Here is a 20,325-nt window from a genome sequence, read left to right as displayed (position 1 = left end):
CTGTGTCCCTCCTCACAGCACTGACCAGAGAATCTGTCTTTGGCCTGTGTCCCTCATCACAACACAGACCACGGCGCGAGGAAATTGTACAACAATGAAAGAATCTTTTCAAAGAGAAAAGCGAACTGGGGGAGGGAGTCAGGTAGGGAGGAAAATGTGCAACAATGAATGAATGGAAATCCAACTTTTCTGTAAACTTTCTTTAAAGTATTATGAAATAAAAAAATGAAATAATAATGTCTTTTTTTTAAAGGTTTTGTCTTATAAAAATAAAAGGAAGCAGGCGGAGCTGGTGGGAGCTGACCCACCTCTTGGCCAGCAGCTTGTTCATTTCTTCCATGAGGCCTCCTCCTCCACCCCCACTGCTCGCCCGGTTGGGGTCCGACTTCGAGGTTCCGCTGGGACTGGAGCCTCCAGATGTATCTTCTGGCTAAAGGGAAAGGAGGCCGTGTGTGCGGAAGGACAGACAGCGGGCTGATTTACGTTCGAGGAGGGCGAGTGTGAGTGTGCAGGTTTGTAAGTGTGTGTATATGAGGATGCACACGTGTGCATGTGAACACACATGTGCCCATTCATTGTGTAAAGACATGAACACTGACACCCGTTTATGTGCATGTTTGAACACATATGATTACACACGAGTGTGCATACATGAGTGTGTGTGAGCGTGCGAATCCTAAACTAGTGGTGGGTGAAGCGGGGGAGGGTGCTGAGGACGGCCCTCAGTACAGGGAGAAGGGCCAGAACCCAGAGGGCCAAGGGCTAGCCCTGGCCAGTGGTCTTTCTAAGACCAGGTGTGGTAGGAGGGGTGGTTCTCTGGGGAAGGAGACAAATTCAAGTGCAAAGCCAGGGCTGGGGCCCTTCCCGGATGAGTGCTGCTGGGGACATGCGTGCCTGCCGGACAGTCAGAGAGAGGCTGACCGACAGAACCCACCTCCGCCTCACCACACAGCAGCACAGAGAGCCGTGGGCCCGGGGCTGGCGGCCGCTGCTGCTGCTCGGGAAGGGACCTGAGGGCAGCGGCCACTCGCAACCATCCCCGGCCTCGTCAGCCCTCAGATGAGACGGGGTGGAGGGCCGGGGTCAGAAGACCACCTCCACACCCGAGCTTACCCGCTGGACTCTGCGCAGCTTGGCCCCAGCCAGGGCGGCGGCCAGTCCCGACACGGAGCTCTCGTCATGGCTGGCCCCCTGCGCGCCTCCTGCTGGCAGTGGTGGTGGCGGTGGGGGGGTGGCCCCTGTGGGTGGTGGTGGGACAGGGGGCGGAGGCGGGGGTGGAGGCCCGCTACACGAGAGCGGCCCACTGGCTGCTACTGAGGGGTGCCCAGGTGGGAGGGTGGGTCCTAGAGGAGAGAGACAGAGGTCTTGTCAGTCCCGGCCCCACCTGCTTGAGGGCAGGATGCACCTGCCTCTTAGGGACCTGGCTCCAGCTCAGCCCTGTTCCAGGTTTTGCCTCCTTCTGGTCTCCTCAGCAGAGGGGCCCATGGGGCCACATGCTAGCAGACACTCGTGGCTCAGCCACCTTGCTCACTGAAATCACAGCTCCCTGCATATCCATGTTTATTGTGGCTTTGCTCACAGTAGCAAGGAGTTGGAAACAACCTAAGTGCCCATCACCAAATGAATGGATAGAGAAGCTGTGGTATATTTACACAATGGAATACTATGCTGCATTGAAAAACAAGGAACTCATGCAATATTATTCAAAATGGGTGACTCTGGAGGACATTATTCTGAGTGAAGTATCTCAGTCACAAAAGGACAAATACTGCATGGTGCCACTGTTGTAAAACAGGACTGACCTTGGGGTTGGGGGGAGACTGAGAAAGATGGGTTCAATAATGTATACTGCATTGAAACAGATGAGGGAGAAAACTGTTTAAAAGGGCTATGTGATTAGGTATTTTTGTCATGACAGGAGTCCAGAGCAAAGGCTGCATAGTGGAGTGGACCTGAGGGGGGAGGGATTGTATAACAATGAAAGAATGTCTCTTTTACTTTTCCAAGAGGGTAGTGTACTGGGGGGGAGGGTTGGGAGGGGAGAAAAGTGCAACAATGAATGAATGGAAACCCTAAGTCTCTGTAAATTTTCATTGAAATTAATAAAAAAAAATTTAAAAAAATAAAAAAATAAATCACAGTTCCCCACAAATGACACCTTTTCTGGTTTCTGTTCCTTCCATATGCCTGACACCACTGGAAACCTCAGAACTGCTGGTTCCCAAGATGAAATTCTGACCGATGTTTGGGGACTGGCCATGCCTCTGAGCCACAGGGTCACTAGGACACAGTCACAGGGCAGTGCTGAATGTCCGTTGGGGGTAATCCTCCATCTACCTGTCTAGCAACCCTCCATCCCACAGCAATGGCTACTAACGCAGGCCAGGCGGGGGCCAGGGGCCGGGGCCACAGCAAGGTCACGTTCACCATCATCCATCCATCTGGTCACCCTCCACCCAACAGTGACAGAGCCTCAGTGTGGTCATGTGCTGGGGGGAGGACACGTGTACCATCTGTCTATCCAAAGACCCTCCATGTAACAGTGACAGGACCCCAGTGGAGGCCAGGAGCTGGCCAGGTGCTGGGATCATGAAGAGGACATGCTCTCTTACAGCTTCCACGGCCGGGGGGTGGGGGGTGGGGGTACTCGACTAATCACACAGCAAAAGCAAACTGCACAGCAACAAATGCTACAGAGAGGGGTGCATGGTGCCACCCGGGGGCTCTGCCTCCACCCCCACTAGGGGGACTCTAACTCCACTCCACTCTGGGGGGCTCTGCTTGCTACCTGGGGGCTTTGAGTGGCTGAGGTCTATGAGGGGCCTCCTTAGATATGCAACACCTGAACGGGAAGCTGATGAGGGAAGGAGAGGAGGTGAAGGGGGCAGCATAGGCAGAGCCCCAAAAGTCCAGTGAGAAGTGGAGGCACAGAAGACTTGACGGGACAGACAGTGTGGCCTGAGTGCAGAGAGGCTACAGCTGGGAGTGAGGGTGTAGGACACAGGGGACACGCCAGGAATGGTGGAAAGAGGTGGTGCAGAGAATGACCAGTGGGGGCAGGAGAGGCGGTGGGGGCAGGAGAGGCGAGGCACCTGTGACCAGCGGGACATGGTCTCTCACCCTGAGCGGGACGAGCGGACCAGGACAGCAGTCCCCTGTCATTTCGGGGGTGCGAGGGAATGGAGACGGGCTGAGGGCTCCGTGGGCGCTGTGAGCTGGTGCAGCTTCCCAGGGCCCTCCTCTTCCTCCTCCCCCCCCGCCCTCCCAGGGCTGACACAGAAGCTGAGAAAATACCCATCGGGAAGTCTTCTCTGGCCTCTTGTGGCCTGCACTTGGCCTGGTCCTAACCACACACCAGCTCTGTCCCATCTCATGTCGCCAGACCCCAGTATGGTGCTGGACACAGGGAGGGACTCGGAGTGCCTGCACGGAGGGGCGGCTGGAGGAGCACCCCCTGCTCTATCCACAGACCCCTCACTCTGTCTCGGCAGCATGGGGCGGTCTGCGTAGTCAGTGCCTACGGGGCTGGACACTGTCCCTGGGCGGAGGTGGGGTGCTCACCTGTGGCTGAGGCCCTCCTCTCCAGAGACTCGGGACGCTGCTGCGGCTCCATCACTTGCCTGTGAGAGAACACGAGCACAGCGTGGGTCTCCAGGGATGAGGCTCGGTTCCCAGCCCAGGCCGCGGAGTCAGGTTGCAGCTGTTGGCCGCAGGCCTGTATGTGCGCCCAGTCCACCCCACTGTGGGCCTGACTGCGGCGGAGGAGGGGTGGCGACTGGTCCCAGGTCCCTGCAGCAGGTGGGGCTGTTTCCTGACTCCAGCCCGCACCTGGAAGGTCCAGGAAGCTGCCTGGGACCCTGGGGCTGGCTTGGTCTCACTGACTGGAGCGGCCTGGGGGTGTGGTGGGTCCTCGCTGTGCCTGGCCCAGTTCTGAGGGCAGTTTCAGGCGCTATTGCTGGTGGAGAAATGGACACCAGGGCTGCATGTCCTCATTCCTGTTGCCGCTGACCACTTCCAGGGTCACGTGGTGTGTTGAGCACAAAGCCATGCGTGCTTCGCTGGGTGTGAGTGGTCCTCTATGACAGAGTGGCTTTGGGACACAAAGGTGAGGACACAGCCCACAAATATGTCCACAGGGCCTGGGGGGGCAGAGGGGAACCTTCATCACTTAGCCCTGGTGACCCCACTCCAGCACGCCTGGAGGAGCTGGGGTCCTGAGCATCCGATCTGGGGCTGGGTGGGAGCGCACGCTAGAGGCCAGCAGTCCCGGCCACATGGGGAGCAGCTGGGGAGGCTTAGGGCTGGCGGGCCACAGGGATCCCCGTGAGCACCAGGGAGCCGTCCTCCGGTGCTGGCCGTGCCTTCTGCTGCTTGCACCTGGAGGGTGCCTGTGAGGTGGCTTTGCTCTTGGCTGACTCTGAGTCTATGAGATAGCAGAACCGCCCTCCTGGGTTTCCAAGGTGGACAGCTTCACGGAAGCAGCCTGCCTCGTCCTTCTCCGGCAGCGCAGCCCGGGGGGTCCAAAGCACCGACTCCTCAGTTAGCAGCCAAATGTGTAATCTAGTAGACTAACCATGTCAGGTCCACTTCCAGAGGCAGCATATGATCAAGAGCAAGAGTAATAAAGGAAGAAGTTCAAGCTGCTCTGAAGGAATCGGCAACAAAATAAGGCCCCAGAGGTTGATGGAACACCAGTTGACATATTTCGACAAGCACCAGGTGATGTGCTCACCAGGTTGTGCCAGGAAATCTGGAGGACAGCTACATGGCCAACTGACTGGAAGAGATCTGTGTTTATTCCCATTCCCAAAAAAGATGATTCAACAAGATGTGGAAATCATTGAAAACTATCACATGCAAGCAAAATCTTGCTGAAGATTATCCAAAAATGACTAGAGCAGTAAGTACATTAACAGAAAACTTCCAGAAATACAAGCTGGGTTTAGAAGAGGCCATGGCACTAGTGATACCATTGCTGATAGGTGATATCATTGCTGATGTCAGACGGATCCTGGGTGAAAGTACAGAGGACCAGAAGGATGTCTATTTGTGTTTTATCTTCTATGCAAAGGCATTTGGCTGTGTGGATCACAACAAATTATGGCTAACACTGAGAAGACTGGAAGTCCCAGAACACTTGATTATGCTCATGCGAAACATATACCTAGATCAAGAAGCTGTTGTCTGAACAGAGCAAGGAATAAGGAATGGTTCAAAATAAAGAAAGGAGTGTGCTAGGGATGTATCCTTTCTCCATATATTTTCAATGTGAATGCTGAGCAAATAATTTGAGAGACTGGGCTTTATGAAGAAGAATATAGCCTCAGGATTTGAGGAAGATGCATCAAGAAACTGTGTTATATGATGATACAACCTTGCTGAATGAAACTGAGAAGGACTTGAAGCATTTGCTACAGAACGTCAAGGACTGCAGCGTTCAGTATGGATTACATCTCAACATCAAGAAAACAAATATCCTCAACACTTGGCCAATAGGCAGCATCATGATAGAAGGAGAAAAGATTGAGGTTATTAATGATTTCATCTTGCTTGCGTCCACAATCAACAAAACCCCTTAGCACCAGCAGCCAGGAAATCCAAAGATGAAGTTGGACTAGGAGAAGATGCTGTGTTATCCAAGGATCTCTCCAGAATGCTAAAGAGAAATTACGTCAGTCTAGAGATTAGAGGGTGTACCTTCTAATGAAGTAGGCACATCTTCAATTGCTTGATACGCATCTGAGAGTTGGACAATGAATAATAATTCATCGGATAATGAATAAAGATGACAGGAGAATGGATGCCTTGGAGTGTAGTGTTGTAGAAGAGTATTCAACATACCATGGACCGCCAAGAGAATGAACAGATCTTTCTTAGAGAGAGCAGAATCAGTTTGCACCTTAGAGGCAAGAATTCTGAAGCACCGTCTCACATACTTTGGGGATGTTGTCAGGAGGGCCAGTCACTGGAGAAGGACATTCGCTTGGAAGGGTGGAGGCTCAGTGCCGATGGGGAAACCCCTGGATGAGATGGATTGGCACAGTGACTGTGGCAATGGGGTCAGGTGTGTCAGAGGCAGTGAGGTTGGCTGAGGATAGGGCAAGGTTCAGGGCAGTTCACAGGACTGCAATGGGTTGTAGTCGACTCGACAACATACCCAAACTTTCCTGCAGGGACCATTTAGAGGGATAATGAGCCTGGAAGTCTGCAGAACTGATGCCTTTGAGCTGTGGAGTTGGTGATGAGTATTAATGACATCCTGGACCACCAAAGGAACAAACGTGACTGTCTCAGAAGTGCAGTCAGAGTGCTTCTTGGAGGTGAAGTTGATGAGTTTTCATCTCACTTGCTCTGCACCGCCCTGCAGGGGCCAGTCCTGCAGATACCATGCTGGGTCAAACGGGGACAGGGAACCAGAGGCAGACCTTTCAGGAGGGGACTGACGCGGTGGCTGCACCGATGGGCTAAGCGCAGCACTGCCGGTGTGGACGGCGCTGGGCAGGACAGGGCTTGCTCTGCTGTACTTGGGTTCACTGTGTGTTGACTGGACTCAGTGGAACCCAATGACGACAACAAGAGCTGGTCAGTTCGGGCGCTGGGTCACAGGCTTTGTGACCAGGATCAGACCTTTGCCCTCTGGGCCTCAGCTTCTTTTCTGGCAGTTGGCAGGATGGCATCTGTCCCTGGGTTTTCTGGTGAGACTGCTGACAAACGGTATTTGCCTTGACTTTTGCACTGAAACCCCATCTCTCCTGTGGGGTGCACACGCCCAGAAGCCCACGATGGGTCAGAACGGACTATGCTGTTTGTGTGGACAGAGGACGCTCCTATGCATGGAGCCACTCACTGGCTGTCTGACCCCAAGGCTGTCACAGCCCCCACCTCCTGTGTGAATGTCCACGCCTTATCTGCTGGGACCCTGTAGTTCACAGGATGACTCAGGGGTCACCCAGGCTGTCGATGGACCGTGTAGCAGACTGACTACCAGTGCAGATGGCTGGCCTGTGAGCTGCAGGAAGGTGGTGTGGATGCCGGACCAGTTCTTGGAGGACGAGTGAAGGCCTGCACAGCCACCTGCCTTGGGACCTTCACACACTGGTTTGGTGGACACCATGCTCTGGATGGAGGCAGCCCTGGGCCCCGTGAAGAAAGGTGAAGGCTGAGTCCAGGTCAGTCACGGGCTCAGGGACAGTGACAGCCCATAAGGGCTGGGGTGACAGCTAAAACAGACCATGCCCTCTGCTGGCCAAGCTCCACTGGACGAGGTCAGCACGCACACGGGAGGGAGGAGGGACCACGAGGAGGCTTCCTCTCACTCATCACCTCAGTAATTCACACTGTTTCTTTAAAATGGGAAACTGAGTCCCACAGGTTAACATGGGAGTGTGGAGGGGCCCGGGGTTCACACAGGGCGCAGAGAAGCTGGATAGAACGAACCAGCAGGTGCCCACCGGGCAGGGTGGGCAGGAGGCTGTTCTCTACACCTGGGCTGCCTCAGCTTTGGGGTGCTGCTCTCTCCTTCTAGAACAGACGTCAGGATGGACTGGCCAGGCCAGGTGTCCCCTGAAGAGGTGGAGGACCCCCTGCACACTGCAGGCTGGGTTCAAGCCCTGATTGGCCACTTCTTGGTGCTGAATGTGGGCGATCTCCCCTCCCTGAGCTCTCACAGCTCCTGGGCGCTGTTCTTGGCAGTTGTAAAGGCTCCTAGGTCCTCAAGTTCATGCCATGGGACGATGGAGCACTGCGCTGGCCGCTGTGAGTGTAGCTAGGTCAAGGTCACACAACACCTTTAGAGCCTTCACCTGCTCTCATCCTCAGCTGGCATGTGACTGGGTGCAGAGGGCTCCCTAGAGGGGCCGTGTGGCTTTTGCCCCAGGTGCCCAAAGTGTAGAGGCAGCACAGCAGACAGGTGGCTTTATGAATGGCAGTGAGGACCAGGGCTTGGAGCAAGCTGACCTGGGCCCACCTGCGTGCCTGCTGCAGTGGGGGTACTGGCGCATGACTGACCCCATCATACAGGCAGGACATGAAATAGTATCTCAACAGCACTGTGGACACTGAGCCTGGAAGTTAATACCACAATGTTCACAGCTGTCCTTGGTCTTGACTTTGTTAGAAACACAAGCCCTCTTCACTCGGGCCCTGCCCCTCCAGCCCCAGCCCTTGTGGTCTCTGGCTCGGGAGCCGAGGTCCTCTGTCCACCTCCTGCCCCTCCAGCCTCAGCTCATTGCTGGGGTAGTCCTAGTCCTCCCTCTGGTCCTCTGTCCACCCGCTGTTCCTCCTCCAGCCCCAGCCTGTGTGGTCTCTGGCTTGGGCAGCCCTGTTCTCTGTCCTCTCCTGTGGCTCTGGCATCACTGGCCCTCTCCCTTTAGCTACAGGTCATCCTCTACTCGCTGAAGATAGCCTGGACAGTGGGCAGTACTGAGGGGCTGGCAGGTGGGTCAGGCTGGACAGGCAGAATTACCTTCTCTGGATGTCCATCTCATCAGGAGAGGGGCCATTCTGCACCTGGCGCTGGGTGGAAGGGCCTACGGGACAGAGAAGCACGTGGTCAGGGATAGAAGCTGGTCTGGGACCAAGGGTGGCCGTGGCACCTCTGCCCGGCTGGTCTGTCTCAAACGATTCCCCTTCGGCTCACCCCACGCCCAGCCCCTTCTCAGGACTCCTCCCTCAGCTGTAACCACCACCACGTGTCTACCTGCTTGTCAACCAGCTCTTCTCACACTTGCCACCCTGCACCCTCCCCTGCACTGCCTCCTCATCCCCCACAAAGCTGTCCCTTGACCTGACCCTGGCTGGAGGGCTCCGCTCAGTCCCCTCGCTCGGCCTGAGGTCTTTCCAAGTCTGCCAGACTGGCCTGGTATGGTCCCCCTCACTGTCCCCACGCCTCCCTCCAGACCCAGCAGCTGTGGCCATGTCCCTGTTGAGGTTGTGTGCTGCACGTCTCATTAGGCCGCCTGGCCTGGGCACTCCCTGGTCCTCCTGATCCAACTGTCTCTGCTGGACCTGGGACCCTACAGGGCTGGGGAAGGTACACTCGGCAGGAGACCAAGAACGGAGAAATCTTCGACAGTCCTAGCTTTGAGGGCCCACAGCACAGTATGGAGTGGGGCAGTATCCAGGCCCAGCAGAGTAAGACGGCTGCAGATAAGACTTCCACAGACTCCTGAGCCCTGGCTGGTAGTGTCCCCACCCCGGCAAGACCCTGTAGGTGCCCTGCCGTGGTCAGGAGGACAGGTGAGGAAAGGGCTCTTTCTTCTAGAACCATCTGCAGGCCTGGGCAGCAGTCTGTGTGAGGGCTACTTGGGGTGGGAACATCGCAGGCCAGCAACCTTCTGGGATCCCAAGTAAGGAGACATTCCGTCATTGCCCAGCCTGCAGCAAGGGCAGACCTCCCGTGTGAGGTACTGGGAGGTGAGGGACAGGGGAAGAGCCATGGTCCCTTCTGTGTCCCCGGGGAGCCACAGCTCATAGGGTGAGGGAAGTGGGTGCCCCCTCCCATGATGGCCCCATCAGCCCATGCCTGGACTGGCCCTCATTTACCCAGTACTCAGGCAGGCCTGGGCCGGGCCTCTTTCAGCACCAGCCCACACGGAGGGTGCGTCTGCTGTGACACACCCAAACTGCTGCACGGCCCCGGCCTTCGGCTGCATGTATCCAGGCCTCTGACGTTTTCCAACCCGAGCTGCTGCTTTCACACCTTCCCTAAGTCTTGGGTCCCCTGGAAGACAGGCCTTTCCAGCTTTGCCTGGAGGTTTTCTCCCCACTGCACTAACTCCACGGTGCGGGTTTAGGTCTCCTGTGTGGTCCTCTGCCCACCCTTTTCATGCCCATGTGTGCTCCTGGAAGGCGGGGCTGTGTCCCTCCCAGTGCTCCAGGTTGGGCCTGGCTCACGATACACACCAAATATAGGTCACCCAGCAGGCCAGGATCTCCTGGCCACCGGCCTGTGAAGGAAGGTGGCTCAGGTGAGGTGAGGGAAGTCCGAGACGCCTGCCCCTCTGAGCAGAGAGAAGGCAGCTGGCTTTAGGGCCAGACTGGGGTGTGTGGGGGGCACAGCCCCCTCACTGTGTCGAGGACAGGGCCTCCGGTCACTGCATCTCTGATATGTGCCTGCCCTTCAGGACCTCGTCAGTATGCTGGTGTTCTCTTCAGGCACTGACTGGGTGGGCAGCCTGGAAGACCCAGGCTAGGACACTCTGAGCTGTGCCCGTGGGCTCCTCAGCTTCTCCTCACCTCCCACTGGAGTGGGGACAGGAACCCTCACGGACCTGCCCTCGTGACTGACCCTGGGAGGGCAGAGGTGCGGTCACGGAGTCTTCAGCTGCCAAACACGTCTGGTCGGCTACCGTGTCCTCACGGGTTTTATGGCCCCTTGGGTCCCAACCTGGTCTGTTGTGCTGGTAAAAACGTGACCAGTTACCTAGCCACAGGCTGCCTGCCTTTCCAAGGGGCAGTCTGTTGACACAATAGTTCAAGTGCTCAACTGTCAACTGAAAGGTCAATGGTTCAAACCCGCAAGCTACTCTTCGAATGAAAAATGTGGCCGTCAGCTCCCGTAAGACTACCATGTAGGGAACCCATGGGAAAGCGTGACGGTCAGTACAGGGTCCGGCGAGGCCGCACGACTCCCAGCTGCAAGTCTGGGTTGTCTGTCCACCCTGTCACTCCCCTGATGACCCTACTTTGTCCCAGGAAGGCTACAAGGTCATTCACAATGGTGGCCCCAAAGCGTGGGTGGTGGGCTTTGGTGGCAGCAAAAGGGGTGACTTTGGGAGCAGATCTGGCCAAAAGTTGGGGCCTGGACTGCTATGGGACCCCCAGCAAGAAGAACAGCCCCTCCTGTCAAACAAGGGTCACCAGCACGAAAAGCATCACTGGTCTCGACCCTCTCACTGTCTGCTCCCCTGGTCGGCGAGGCCTTTGGAATCACAGCGTCTTCTTCCTCATCCATCTTAGTCCGCAGCCTGTGACCCCTGCTCACCATCGTAGCATCTCAGAGGCCTCGGGGACAGGCAGTGGGACCTGCACGAGGTGCACTGGCCTGGGGCTCCCACACAGTGGGGAGAAGTCCACCTCGGGTCCACTGTTACATTCATAGTACAAAAAGGCAGAGGCAGGCCACTGAAGGGTCTCCCATGCCTGGGAGGCCAGGTCAGCTTCTATCTTGTAGATCACAGAGCTTACGTCCTGGAGCACGTGGTACTGTGTTCTGGAGTGCCTCTCTGTACAAAGCACCAGAGCAGGGTGGTCACTCGAAGAACCCAGGCCGTAGCGCTCCCTGGGGAAGGGCAGGCCTGCCCTCACTGGGCCCCAGACATTGTGAGGACTCAGGGACTCTCGGGGAGCAGTGACTGAGGGAACCATCTAGAGCAAACACCATGGAGGACAGTGGGGCTGGGCTGGCCCCTAGCCAGGGGACCGGCTGACAGAAAGTGTGTATGGGCCGGCTGGGGAGAATGGTGCAGCCTCTGATCACAGACACTGGAGGCCTCAGGGGAGCAGTCAGGAGACCCCTCAGAGTGGTGCTGAGGGGTGGGGACAGGGAGTGCAGCGTGGGACCGGTGTAGATGAGAACAGTGGGTGCAGCGTGGTGTGGAGGGACAAGGACGGGGGTGCTGCATGATGCTGAGAGGGCTGGGGATAAGGGGTACAGTGCAGTTCTGGGGGGTGGGGACAGGGGGAGCAGTGTGGTGCTGGAGGCAGGGGTACAATATAGTGCTGGGGGCAGGGACAGGGTATGCTATGGTGCTGGGGGTAGGGATACAGAGTAGTGCTGGGGGCAGAAGCTGGGGTACAGTGTGGAGCTGGGGAGGCAGGGACGGGGTTGCAGTGTGGTGCTAAGGGTAGAAGCAGGGGTACAGTGTGGTTCTGGAGGGATAGAACAGGGGGTGCAGTGTGGTGCTAAGGGTAGAAGCAGGGGTACAGTGTGGTTCTGGAGGGATAGAACAGGGGGTGCAGTGTAGTGTTGGGGGTTGGTGCAGGGGTACAGTGTGGTGTTGGGGCAGAAGCAGGGGTGCAGTATGATTCTGGGGGGCAGGGGCAGGGGTACAGTGTGGTGTTGGGGGCAGGAACAGGGGGTATAGTGTGGTGCTGGGGGCAGAAGCAGGGGTGTAGTGTGGTTCTGGGGGCAGGGACGGGGGTACAGTATGGTGCTAAGCATGGTGCTGGGGGCATGGACAGGGGATACAGTGTGGTGCTAAGCGGGGAGACAAGAACAGGGGGTACAGTGTGGTGTTGGGGGGCAGGGATGGGGGTATAGTGTGGTGCTGGGGGTAGAATCAGGGGTGCAGTGTGGTTCTGGGGGACAGGGACAGGGGTACAGTATGGTGCTGGGAGGGCAGGGACAAGGGTTGCAGCTGCTTCCAAGTGGGGGTTGGAGATAGGAGGTACAGCATGTGGTCGGTTACCCTCTCCCAACTTCTCTGTCTGCACGATGCAGATGGTTGCCCGGCCCCTCTCCAGGGCAGTGAGATCACACTGGCATGTGTACGGCCCTTCTTCGCAGGGCTGTTAAGTCTGCTCTCTGACAGAGGGTCCCTGGGTAAGGCTCTCCTCTCCCAGACAGTGTCCTTGTCTCACAGAAGGGGAAGCAGGTAGGAGCAGAGGGGGTGGGAGGACGCCCTACCACTGACATGACCCAGATGTGCGCTGTACCCTCTGGCCAACGCTGTGATGTCCAGGGACACAGAGCACATCCTCATGGCCCTCAGACAAGCCCTCAGCTCACCAGGTCACACAGCCTGTGCTGTCCATCCTGGTGGGCCATCTTGAATGCCCACACTACGTTCCTGGCACTTACACGGGCCTTAGCATGCCACACACACCCCATAAATGAGAGCTTAGGCCCCAGTGAGCTGAGCTACCGGAAGTTCTCCGATCAGTGAACAGGACTTGGGTGGAGAACACCATTGGAGAAGGGGACTCGACTCTCGCACAGGACACTGGAGTGAGCACTGCAGGAAGACAGTACATCACCAACAGTGGTGGTGACCAGGCTGTGAAATGCAGTGTGAGCCAGGAAGGAGACAGGGACTCAGCCCTGCATACCCTCAGGGGCACTCAGCCCGCAGGACTCCTCCCGCCCGGCCACTGGCTGGGCTCCTGCTTCCGTGTTTGGATGATAGGGTTTTCCAGGCTGCCATGTTCACAGGTCCTTCTACCATAGATTAACGGTGGGCTTGAAATGCAGACCTCTGGGGAGCAGCAAAGTGCCTGACTCTTGTGCCACCAGGTCTCTGTGGCAGAGAAGTAGCAGAGTTAGAAGGAAGGGGGGCTGTGAAGTGGCTGGGGTGCACAGCAAGAAGGGGTGAGCACCAGGAGGAGTGGAGAAGCTGACTGCAGACACCACTGCTCACCCGGGGGCAGGGGTAGAGAGAAGAGGAAGTGGGGAGAGGAAGGGAGAAGGAGAAGAGGAGAGAGAAAGGGGAGAGGAAAAGTACAGAGGAAGGAGGGAGAAGAAGAGGGAAAGGAAGTGGGGAGAAGTGGAGAGAGGAGGGGTGGGGGAGGGGAAGAGAAGTGAGGAGAGGAAGGGAGGGGGAAGAGGGGGAGAAAGTGAGGTGAGAAAGGGGGAGGGGAAGGGAAAGAAAGTGGGGAGAAGGGAAGAGGGGAAAGGGAGAAGAAAGGGGAGGGGAAGAGGAAGGGAAGAGGAAGAGGGGGGAAAGGAAGTGGAGAGAAGGAGAGGGGACCTGGAGAAGCAGGGGACGGGGATGGGGAGGAAAAGGGGGGAGGAAGGGGAAGGGGAGAGGAACAGGGAGGAGAAGAGGGAAGATGAAATGTGAGGGAGGAGGGAACAGGAAGGGGAAGGGGAGGGGAAGCGGGGAGGAGAAGGTAGAAGGCCGGACCTGGTGCTGCTGCGGAGCCTGGCCTGCTCTTTCTCATGGGCGGCAGCCATGCTGGTCACCCCTGCACCCTGTCCACATGCAGACTGGGGCTGGGCCCGCCTCCTGCCTCCCCACAACAGAGCCCTGTTCTGGAGAAAGACCTGGACGGTGGGCTCTTGGCAGCTGTGCTGGGCCTCAGGCACCACCTGTATGGACAGGGTGCTCACCATGTCATCTGTCCTGTCCAGACACCAGGGAGGATATGCTGGGAGCTAGGCCCAGTGTGGCTTCCTCCCCAGGGCAGACTGCCCAGGCCTCCAGGGCTCCTCCCTGTCCCTTCTACTCCCCTCGTCCACTCCCCTGGCTGTGCTCTGTGCCTCTCCAAACACAAAAGAACTGAGCCCACTGCCTTCCTCCCACCCCAACGTCCTCCTGAGACCCACCAGGTTCTGTGGTCAGTACACAGCCCAGCAGGGAAACCAGTCAGGAAGCCCGCACTGGCTGGGGTTCTGCCCTTGGTGGGCTGAGTGCTCTGGGGAGTCCTGCCTCTCTGGAACTCAGTTTTTATGCAGCGAGAGCGTGGTCTCATCCAGCTGAGTTTCCACAATGGCCATGTTAATGGAGGCCACCTCTGGGTGGTGGGACGAACGTCCTCTTTGGGAAGTTCCAAAGTGTCCACAGTAGCTGCGTGAGGATGGCATGGGGCCAGGCTGTGGTTCGTTCTGGGTCCATGGATTGGTCGGAGCCAACTCAGTCACCCACCACCACCAGCAAGCAAAACCTTAGTGGTCAGTGAAAACCAGGCCATGTCTCCCCAGGGTGGAGTCCTGGCCCCGCGACTGTTCCCAGGAAGGTCTGGCCAGCGCATTTCTCCATCCGCAGGTGGGCGGACGTGGTGACTCTGAGAAAGGCGCACACAACCCCCCCTCCATTAACATTGATGAGGCTCCGGGCTGCCAGCCCCCAGCTCCTCAGGGACACAGCGAGGGGCCAGGTTTCTGGGCAGTCGCTATGGGATAGGCACCCTGTGGGCCTCCTGAAAGATGGAACCTGAGAGCCAGGGTGCCGGAAACAAAAGCTCTGCACCCGCTCAGTGACGCCCGACGGATTCCTGGCTGGCAGGTGCCTGGCACCTGGACTTCTGGGCAGAGAACCAAGGCCCCGGCCCCCCTCTGTCCCCTCTTCTCTGCTGCTCCTTCTGTTCCCAGCGGGTCTCCACACCCTGGAATGACAGCATGACCCTCAGACTAGGGGTGGCCTCCCCAGACCTGTTCACCAGAGGGCGCCTCCCACTCCCGAGGAGTCTGAGGGGACCACCTGTGTCTGGGCAGAGCCCTACTTTGGCTATGTCTTTAAGTCACCTGGCCAAGGTCACGCAGGGCTGGACCCAGCACCCACAACAATGGCCCCTAGTCCAATGCTCAGCCCATTAAGCACAGGGCGCTTGGCTCCAGTGAGCAGTCTGCATTCAGAAGCAGTGGACACGTTGGACACGTGTTAGACCTCCGCCTCCCCACTGAGAGCAATTGGTGATTCAAGGAGCTTGTGGAATGTTCTGGCACTTTTCCTGCCTACTTCTTCTGTGTCTCCATCAGACCACCAGATCCAGCGGGTATGCCCCTCACCCAAGGCCTACGATAGAGATGTGCTCTTGACCTGGTTCTGGCTGACCAACGACCTCAATGGTCTCAAAGGACCAGGATTAAGGTGGGGCTAAAGGTCATTCATTGCTGCTGTGTGGCCAACACAAAACTGGTGGTTCAAATCCACCAGCAGTTCCTCAAGAGAAAGATGGGCAATCTTCTCCTTTGCAATTGATTCTAGAAAACCCACGGTCAGCTATGAGCTGGTTCTGACTTGGCGGCAGTGAGTTTTGAAGAGGTCCTTGTCTAACAGGCCTGCAGAAGAGGACAGCATCATTGGCAGGCGGGGAGGTGGAAATTCAGGGAAGAGGTTACGGTCCTTGATGGCAATTATGCACTAAGTATGACCCAGGGGCAGCCTTCTGCTCAGCTCACCCGGAGGACGGCCGCCAGAGGTTGGCACTGGCACCCTGGATGCTGCAAGTGGCCACTTAGGGACACTCATCAGACAGACAGGACCCAGGCAAGGCAGTAACATGCCCGCAGTCACGCTGAGAGCTGGCAGCCGAGCCGGGCCCAGTGGGCAGGTCTCTGCTTCCAGGCCAGGGCACACGTAGCTGGGCCTTCACCAAATGCTTCTCTTCCTCCCTAATCAGCTCCTCTCGGGACATGGAACACAGCGGGAAGGAATTTCATGAAGGACTGCGCTTGACAGTTAAGTCTGTCCCACATTCATCACCTACAAAACCCACTCCATCTTTCTGTGATCAAAGCTCTGTGGGGCCCAAGACTGGACCTATGCACCAGCCTACTTCGAGATGGGGAAACTCAGGCTCAGAAAGGGCAGGCGGTGAGTCCAAGGCCCCATGGCCTGGAGGGGACAGTGTAGCTGCACTGGACTGTGTCACCCTGCTTGTATGCCATTGTCCCTGAAGACCTTCTAGCAAACGGAACAGCACATGGGGCCCCATTCATCCCAGACCCCAAATTCCCGCCCTCGCCCCAGGAGCCGCTGGGAGGGAGGGAGAGGCCAGGAGGCTGGGAAGGAGGGTGGCCGTCACCTACAGCTCACTCGGCAGAGTACGGTGCAGTCGCAGTGGCAGAAGCAGAAGCAGTGCAAGGCCCACTCCCTGCTGACCATCACGGGCCCAGCTCCCTCGGCATGGTCGGGAAGGCCCGCTTCGCGCATCCTGGCACTTACCTCTTCCTCCTCGGCTGCCTGGCTTATGCGACAGGAAACCGATATGCCGTGCAGCCGTCAAATGGGCTGCACCAAGTCAATCTTTAATAAGCCTCCTGTTGGCCTATCAGAGCCCTCCTGGCCAGCTGGTGCCAGCAGGCTAGGCTGTGGGAGGAGGGTCCACTCCCTAGGGGAAGCCCCGTCTACGGGCCTCGGGGTCACCAGATGTCTGTCCCATGCAACCTCCCACTGTGGCTGTCCTCATGCCCTGTGGACGAGGGGCTGAGTGAGAAGGGACAGGTGACCTGGGGCTATGGACCTGGCCAGCGCTCCTCAATCCCCAGGCCCTGCTCTGTCTCTCTGAGTCCATCTTCACTTGCTCTCTCCAGCACCTACCCACTTCTTCTGGACAGATGACAGTCAGTCCCCACATGGTCAGCAGTGGCCCTGCCTCCTCGTACCAGGGACCTGCCCCATTCTGCCCTCCAACCACCTTCTCCACGCACCTCAGGGCCCTGTTGTCCAGTCCCGGCCCCTGTGGACAGTCATCCTCCCTCTGCTGAACTCACCATCCACATCTCCTGCCCGCCCCCCGCCCTGCATTACTTGTCTACACCTCATAGGCTGACCACTCCCACCACCTGCATAATTCATCTACACCTCCTGGCCTGACCCCCACCCCTCAACCTGCATTACTCGTCTCTCCCTCCCAGTTGGACACACTCTTCACCTGCATCACTTGTCTATACCTCCTGGTCTCTTCAACACACTCCTTTCCTGGGTTACTTGTTTACACCTCCCAGTATGACACACTTCTCACTTCATCACTAGCCTACATCTTATGGACTGATACATGCCTTTTCTGGGTTACGTGTCTACACCTCCGAGTCTGACACACTCTTCACCCGGACCACTGGTCTACACCTCCCAGTCTGACACTATCCTCACCTGGATCATTGGTCTACACTGTGAGGGTTTCTGAAAGCCGCTGTACCGTGCTGGGCTGTCCACATGTGTAGTTTACAGTACTGGTGGGAACACTCAGCAGGAAGCTAGCTGAAAACAGCCTACGAGACAAGTATGCAGACGTGTTCCCAAGAAAAACAGGGTGCATTCATAAGACCTCTTAAGACCCAGAAGAGCAGCTGTGAAAGTTTAATTAACGAGAAGTTAAAATCCTTCAGAGCTTGTGAGAAATAGAAATTAATGAGGTTCTATTGTCCTTGAAAGTTTGCAGAAAATAAAGATCAGTTTCTGGTGTGTTTGTTAGGATTTTGGTGCTCCAACTATACTGAAAACAGTTTTTTAAAAGAGATAACTACTTGCTACATAGTGAGAAAGTAATAACAGTATGTTTGTATTTTCTTTTTAAATAACTTTTTAAATTTCCATTCATTCATTGTTGCACACTTTCCTCGCTGCCCACCCCTCCCCCAGTTTGCTTTTCTCTTTGACAAGTAAAAACCAAAAATTATTTCATTGTTATGTAATCCCCTCCTCTGCCAGCCCACTCCACTATGCAGGTTTCATTCTGGACTCTCGTCCTGACAATAATACCTAATCATATATTCCTCCTAAACAGTTCTCTCCCTCATCTGTTTCAATGCAGGATACATTATTTATCCCCTCTTAGTTTTTCCCCAACCCTGATGTCAGTCCAGTTTTACAACAGTGGCACTATGCAGTATTTGTCTTTTTGTGACTGAGATATTTCACTCAGCATAATGTCCTCCAGGGTCACCCATTTTGTATAATATTTCATGAGTTCCTTGTTTTTCAATGCAGCATAGTATTCCATTGTGTGAATTTACCAGAGCTCCTCTATCTGTTTGTTGACGTGCACTTGGGTTGTTTCAAACTCTCTGCTATCATAAACAAAGCTGCAAGAAACATGGGTGTGCATATATCTGCTTTGATGGCAGTTCTGGTTTCTTCAGGGTATATTCCCAGTAGGAATTGCTGGGTCAAATGGTATCTCTATTTCCAACTTTTTGAGAAAGCGCCATACTGCCTTCCACAGTGGTTGCACCATTTTACACTCCCACCAGCAGTGAATAAGGGTTCTAGTTTCTCCACAACCTCGCCAGCATTTGTTGCTTGCTGTTGTGTTAAATTTTGCTCTTCTTACTGGGGTGAGATGATGTCTCATAGTTGTTTTGAATGTTTGTATTTTCTATATATACTGAAGGAAATAAATGATGGGGCCTTGGTTTTTGCCCTGGCTTTGCCTCGGTCCTCTTTCCCTTCTCCTCTCCATTCTTTTCCTCAGCAGTACCATGTCCTCAAGTCCCGCCAGAGAATGGCAACACTACACCTCCCGGTCTGACACACTCCTTACCTGGAGTGTACACCCGGGCAGGCACAGTCTCCACTTTCATCACTTGTCTGTACCTCATAGCCTTGTCTGGGTTACTGGTCGACACCTTCTGAGCTCACATGCTTGTTGGATCACTGGTCTATACCTCCCAGCCTGACATTCCTCACCTGGGTCTCTCAGCTACACTTCCTGTCTCTGTGAGAAGCGTGGTTTCTCAGTGGGCCCAACACCTCCTGCTCTGCTGGACTGTTTACACGCATCCTCAATCGGTATGCTTTTCCAGATTTATGCTGCTGGGCTGTATTCCCTGAAGAAGTCCCATGCCTCACACCAGCACCCAACACAAGACCCACACAGGGTGTCCGGGTGCCCGAGGGTAGCCCCACCCCAACCTACGCCTTCTCATCAGAAGGTGCCCACCAGGCAGGGAAGCACATGGACCCCCTGATGACACTATGGACAAAGCTCCCTTGAGATTGGTGGCTTCTCATGGGCTATCTGTCCAGCTTGGTCAAATGATGGTTCCTCTAAGTACCACTATCGTCTGACAGTCCTGCCTGTCCCCAGATGCATACACAGGGGCCCTGCTTCCATGGGACTGACCACCCTATCCTCTCCCTCCCTGGAGCGGAGTACAAGTACTATAGGGGGACCTGGATGGACCAGAGGGGCTATGTCATCATGGTGACTGTCCCCTCCCTCACTGAAAGAGAGCATGAGAACTACCTCAAAGGGCATGGTGCCAGACTGCAGAGGGTTTGGGCACCAAAATGTGGTTACCCGGCTCCCATCCTGACCCCTCCCCTTTTCTGTGGTCCTCAGGTGACTCTGCCTGTTCCAGTGTCCCCGGCAGCTCAGACGCGCTGTCCTGTGGGCTTTGTGGCCTTGTTCCAGCCACCTTCCTTCGCTGGACTTTAAACTTCCTGCTGGCTGACAACGACAGTGGTAACCTGAGCAAGCTAACCCAGTGTGCGCCGACCACAGGCTGGCACAGAACCAGATGCATGGAGACTGAAGTCCCTTGGCTCTAACCGTGAAGCATGGCATTGTCCCTGACACACCTCATCTCTGACCCTGGGCTGACTGCTGAACCTTTTTTAACCCTCATCTTCCTGTCCAGTGGCTGGGGCTGTGGGTGACAACACACCGAAACACCTCCACAAAGCTGCTCTCCTGGGAGATGAGTCTCCCACATACTCCCTAGAATTTCCACACCCATCTGAGGAGGGGGCCAGGCAACCTCACTGCCTCCACTGGGTCAAGCTCACCCATATCGTGCCAATATCATGTCAGTGGACAGCAGACCAGGGTAGAAGCTAGAGCCCAGGTTTCCAGGGTCTGTGTGTCCAGTGCTGACTAGCTTCTCCAAAGGTCCCTCGTACTCTGTGCAGGTCAGCCACGCCTGAATGAGGGGCTTCAGCA

General features: G+C 56.1%; 1 protein-coding gene across 1 annotated transcript in view; it reads right to left on the bottom strand.

The window, feature by feature from the left end:
- The window catches only part of EVL (Enah/Vasp-like), a 72,318-nt gene that overhangs the window by 9,584 nt on the left and 42,409 nt on the right, over positions 1-20,325 (bottom strand). Inside the window, exons 3-6 of the mRNA XM_006879069.1 lie at positions 8,465-8,528; positions 3,562-3,620; positions 1,114-1,343; positions 309-430 (exon numbers count right to left, since the gene is read on the bottom strand). Of these exons, the coding sequence (XP_006879131.1) occupies positions 309-430; positions 1,114-1,343; positions 3,562-3,620; positions 8,465-8,528 (475 nt within the window). The remainder of the gene's footprint in view (positions 1-308; positions 431-1,113; positions 1,344-3,561; positions 3,621-8,464; positions 8,529-20,325) is intronic.

Source organism: Elephantulus edwardii, unplaced genomic scaffold (assembly GCF_000299155.1).
Source record: "Elephantulus edwardii isolate Elephantulus edwardi_28Jun2011 unplaced genomic scaffold, EleEdw1.0 scaffold00002, whole genome shotgun sequence".
Lineage (NCBI taxonomy): Eukaryota > Metazoa > Chordata > Mammalia > Macroscelidea > Macroscelididae > Elephantulus > Elephantulus edwardii.
This window is presented reverse-complemented; position numbering and strand designations above follow the sequence as displayed.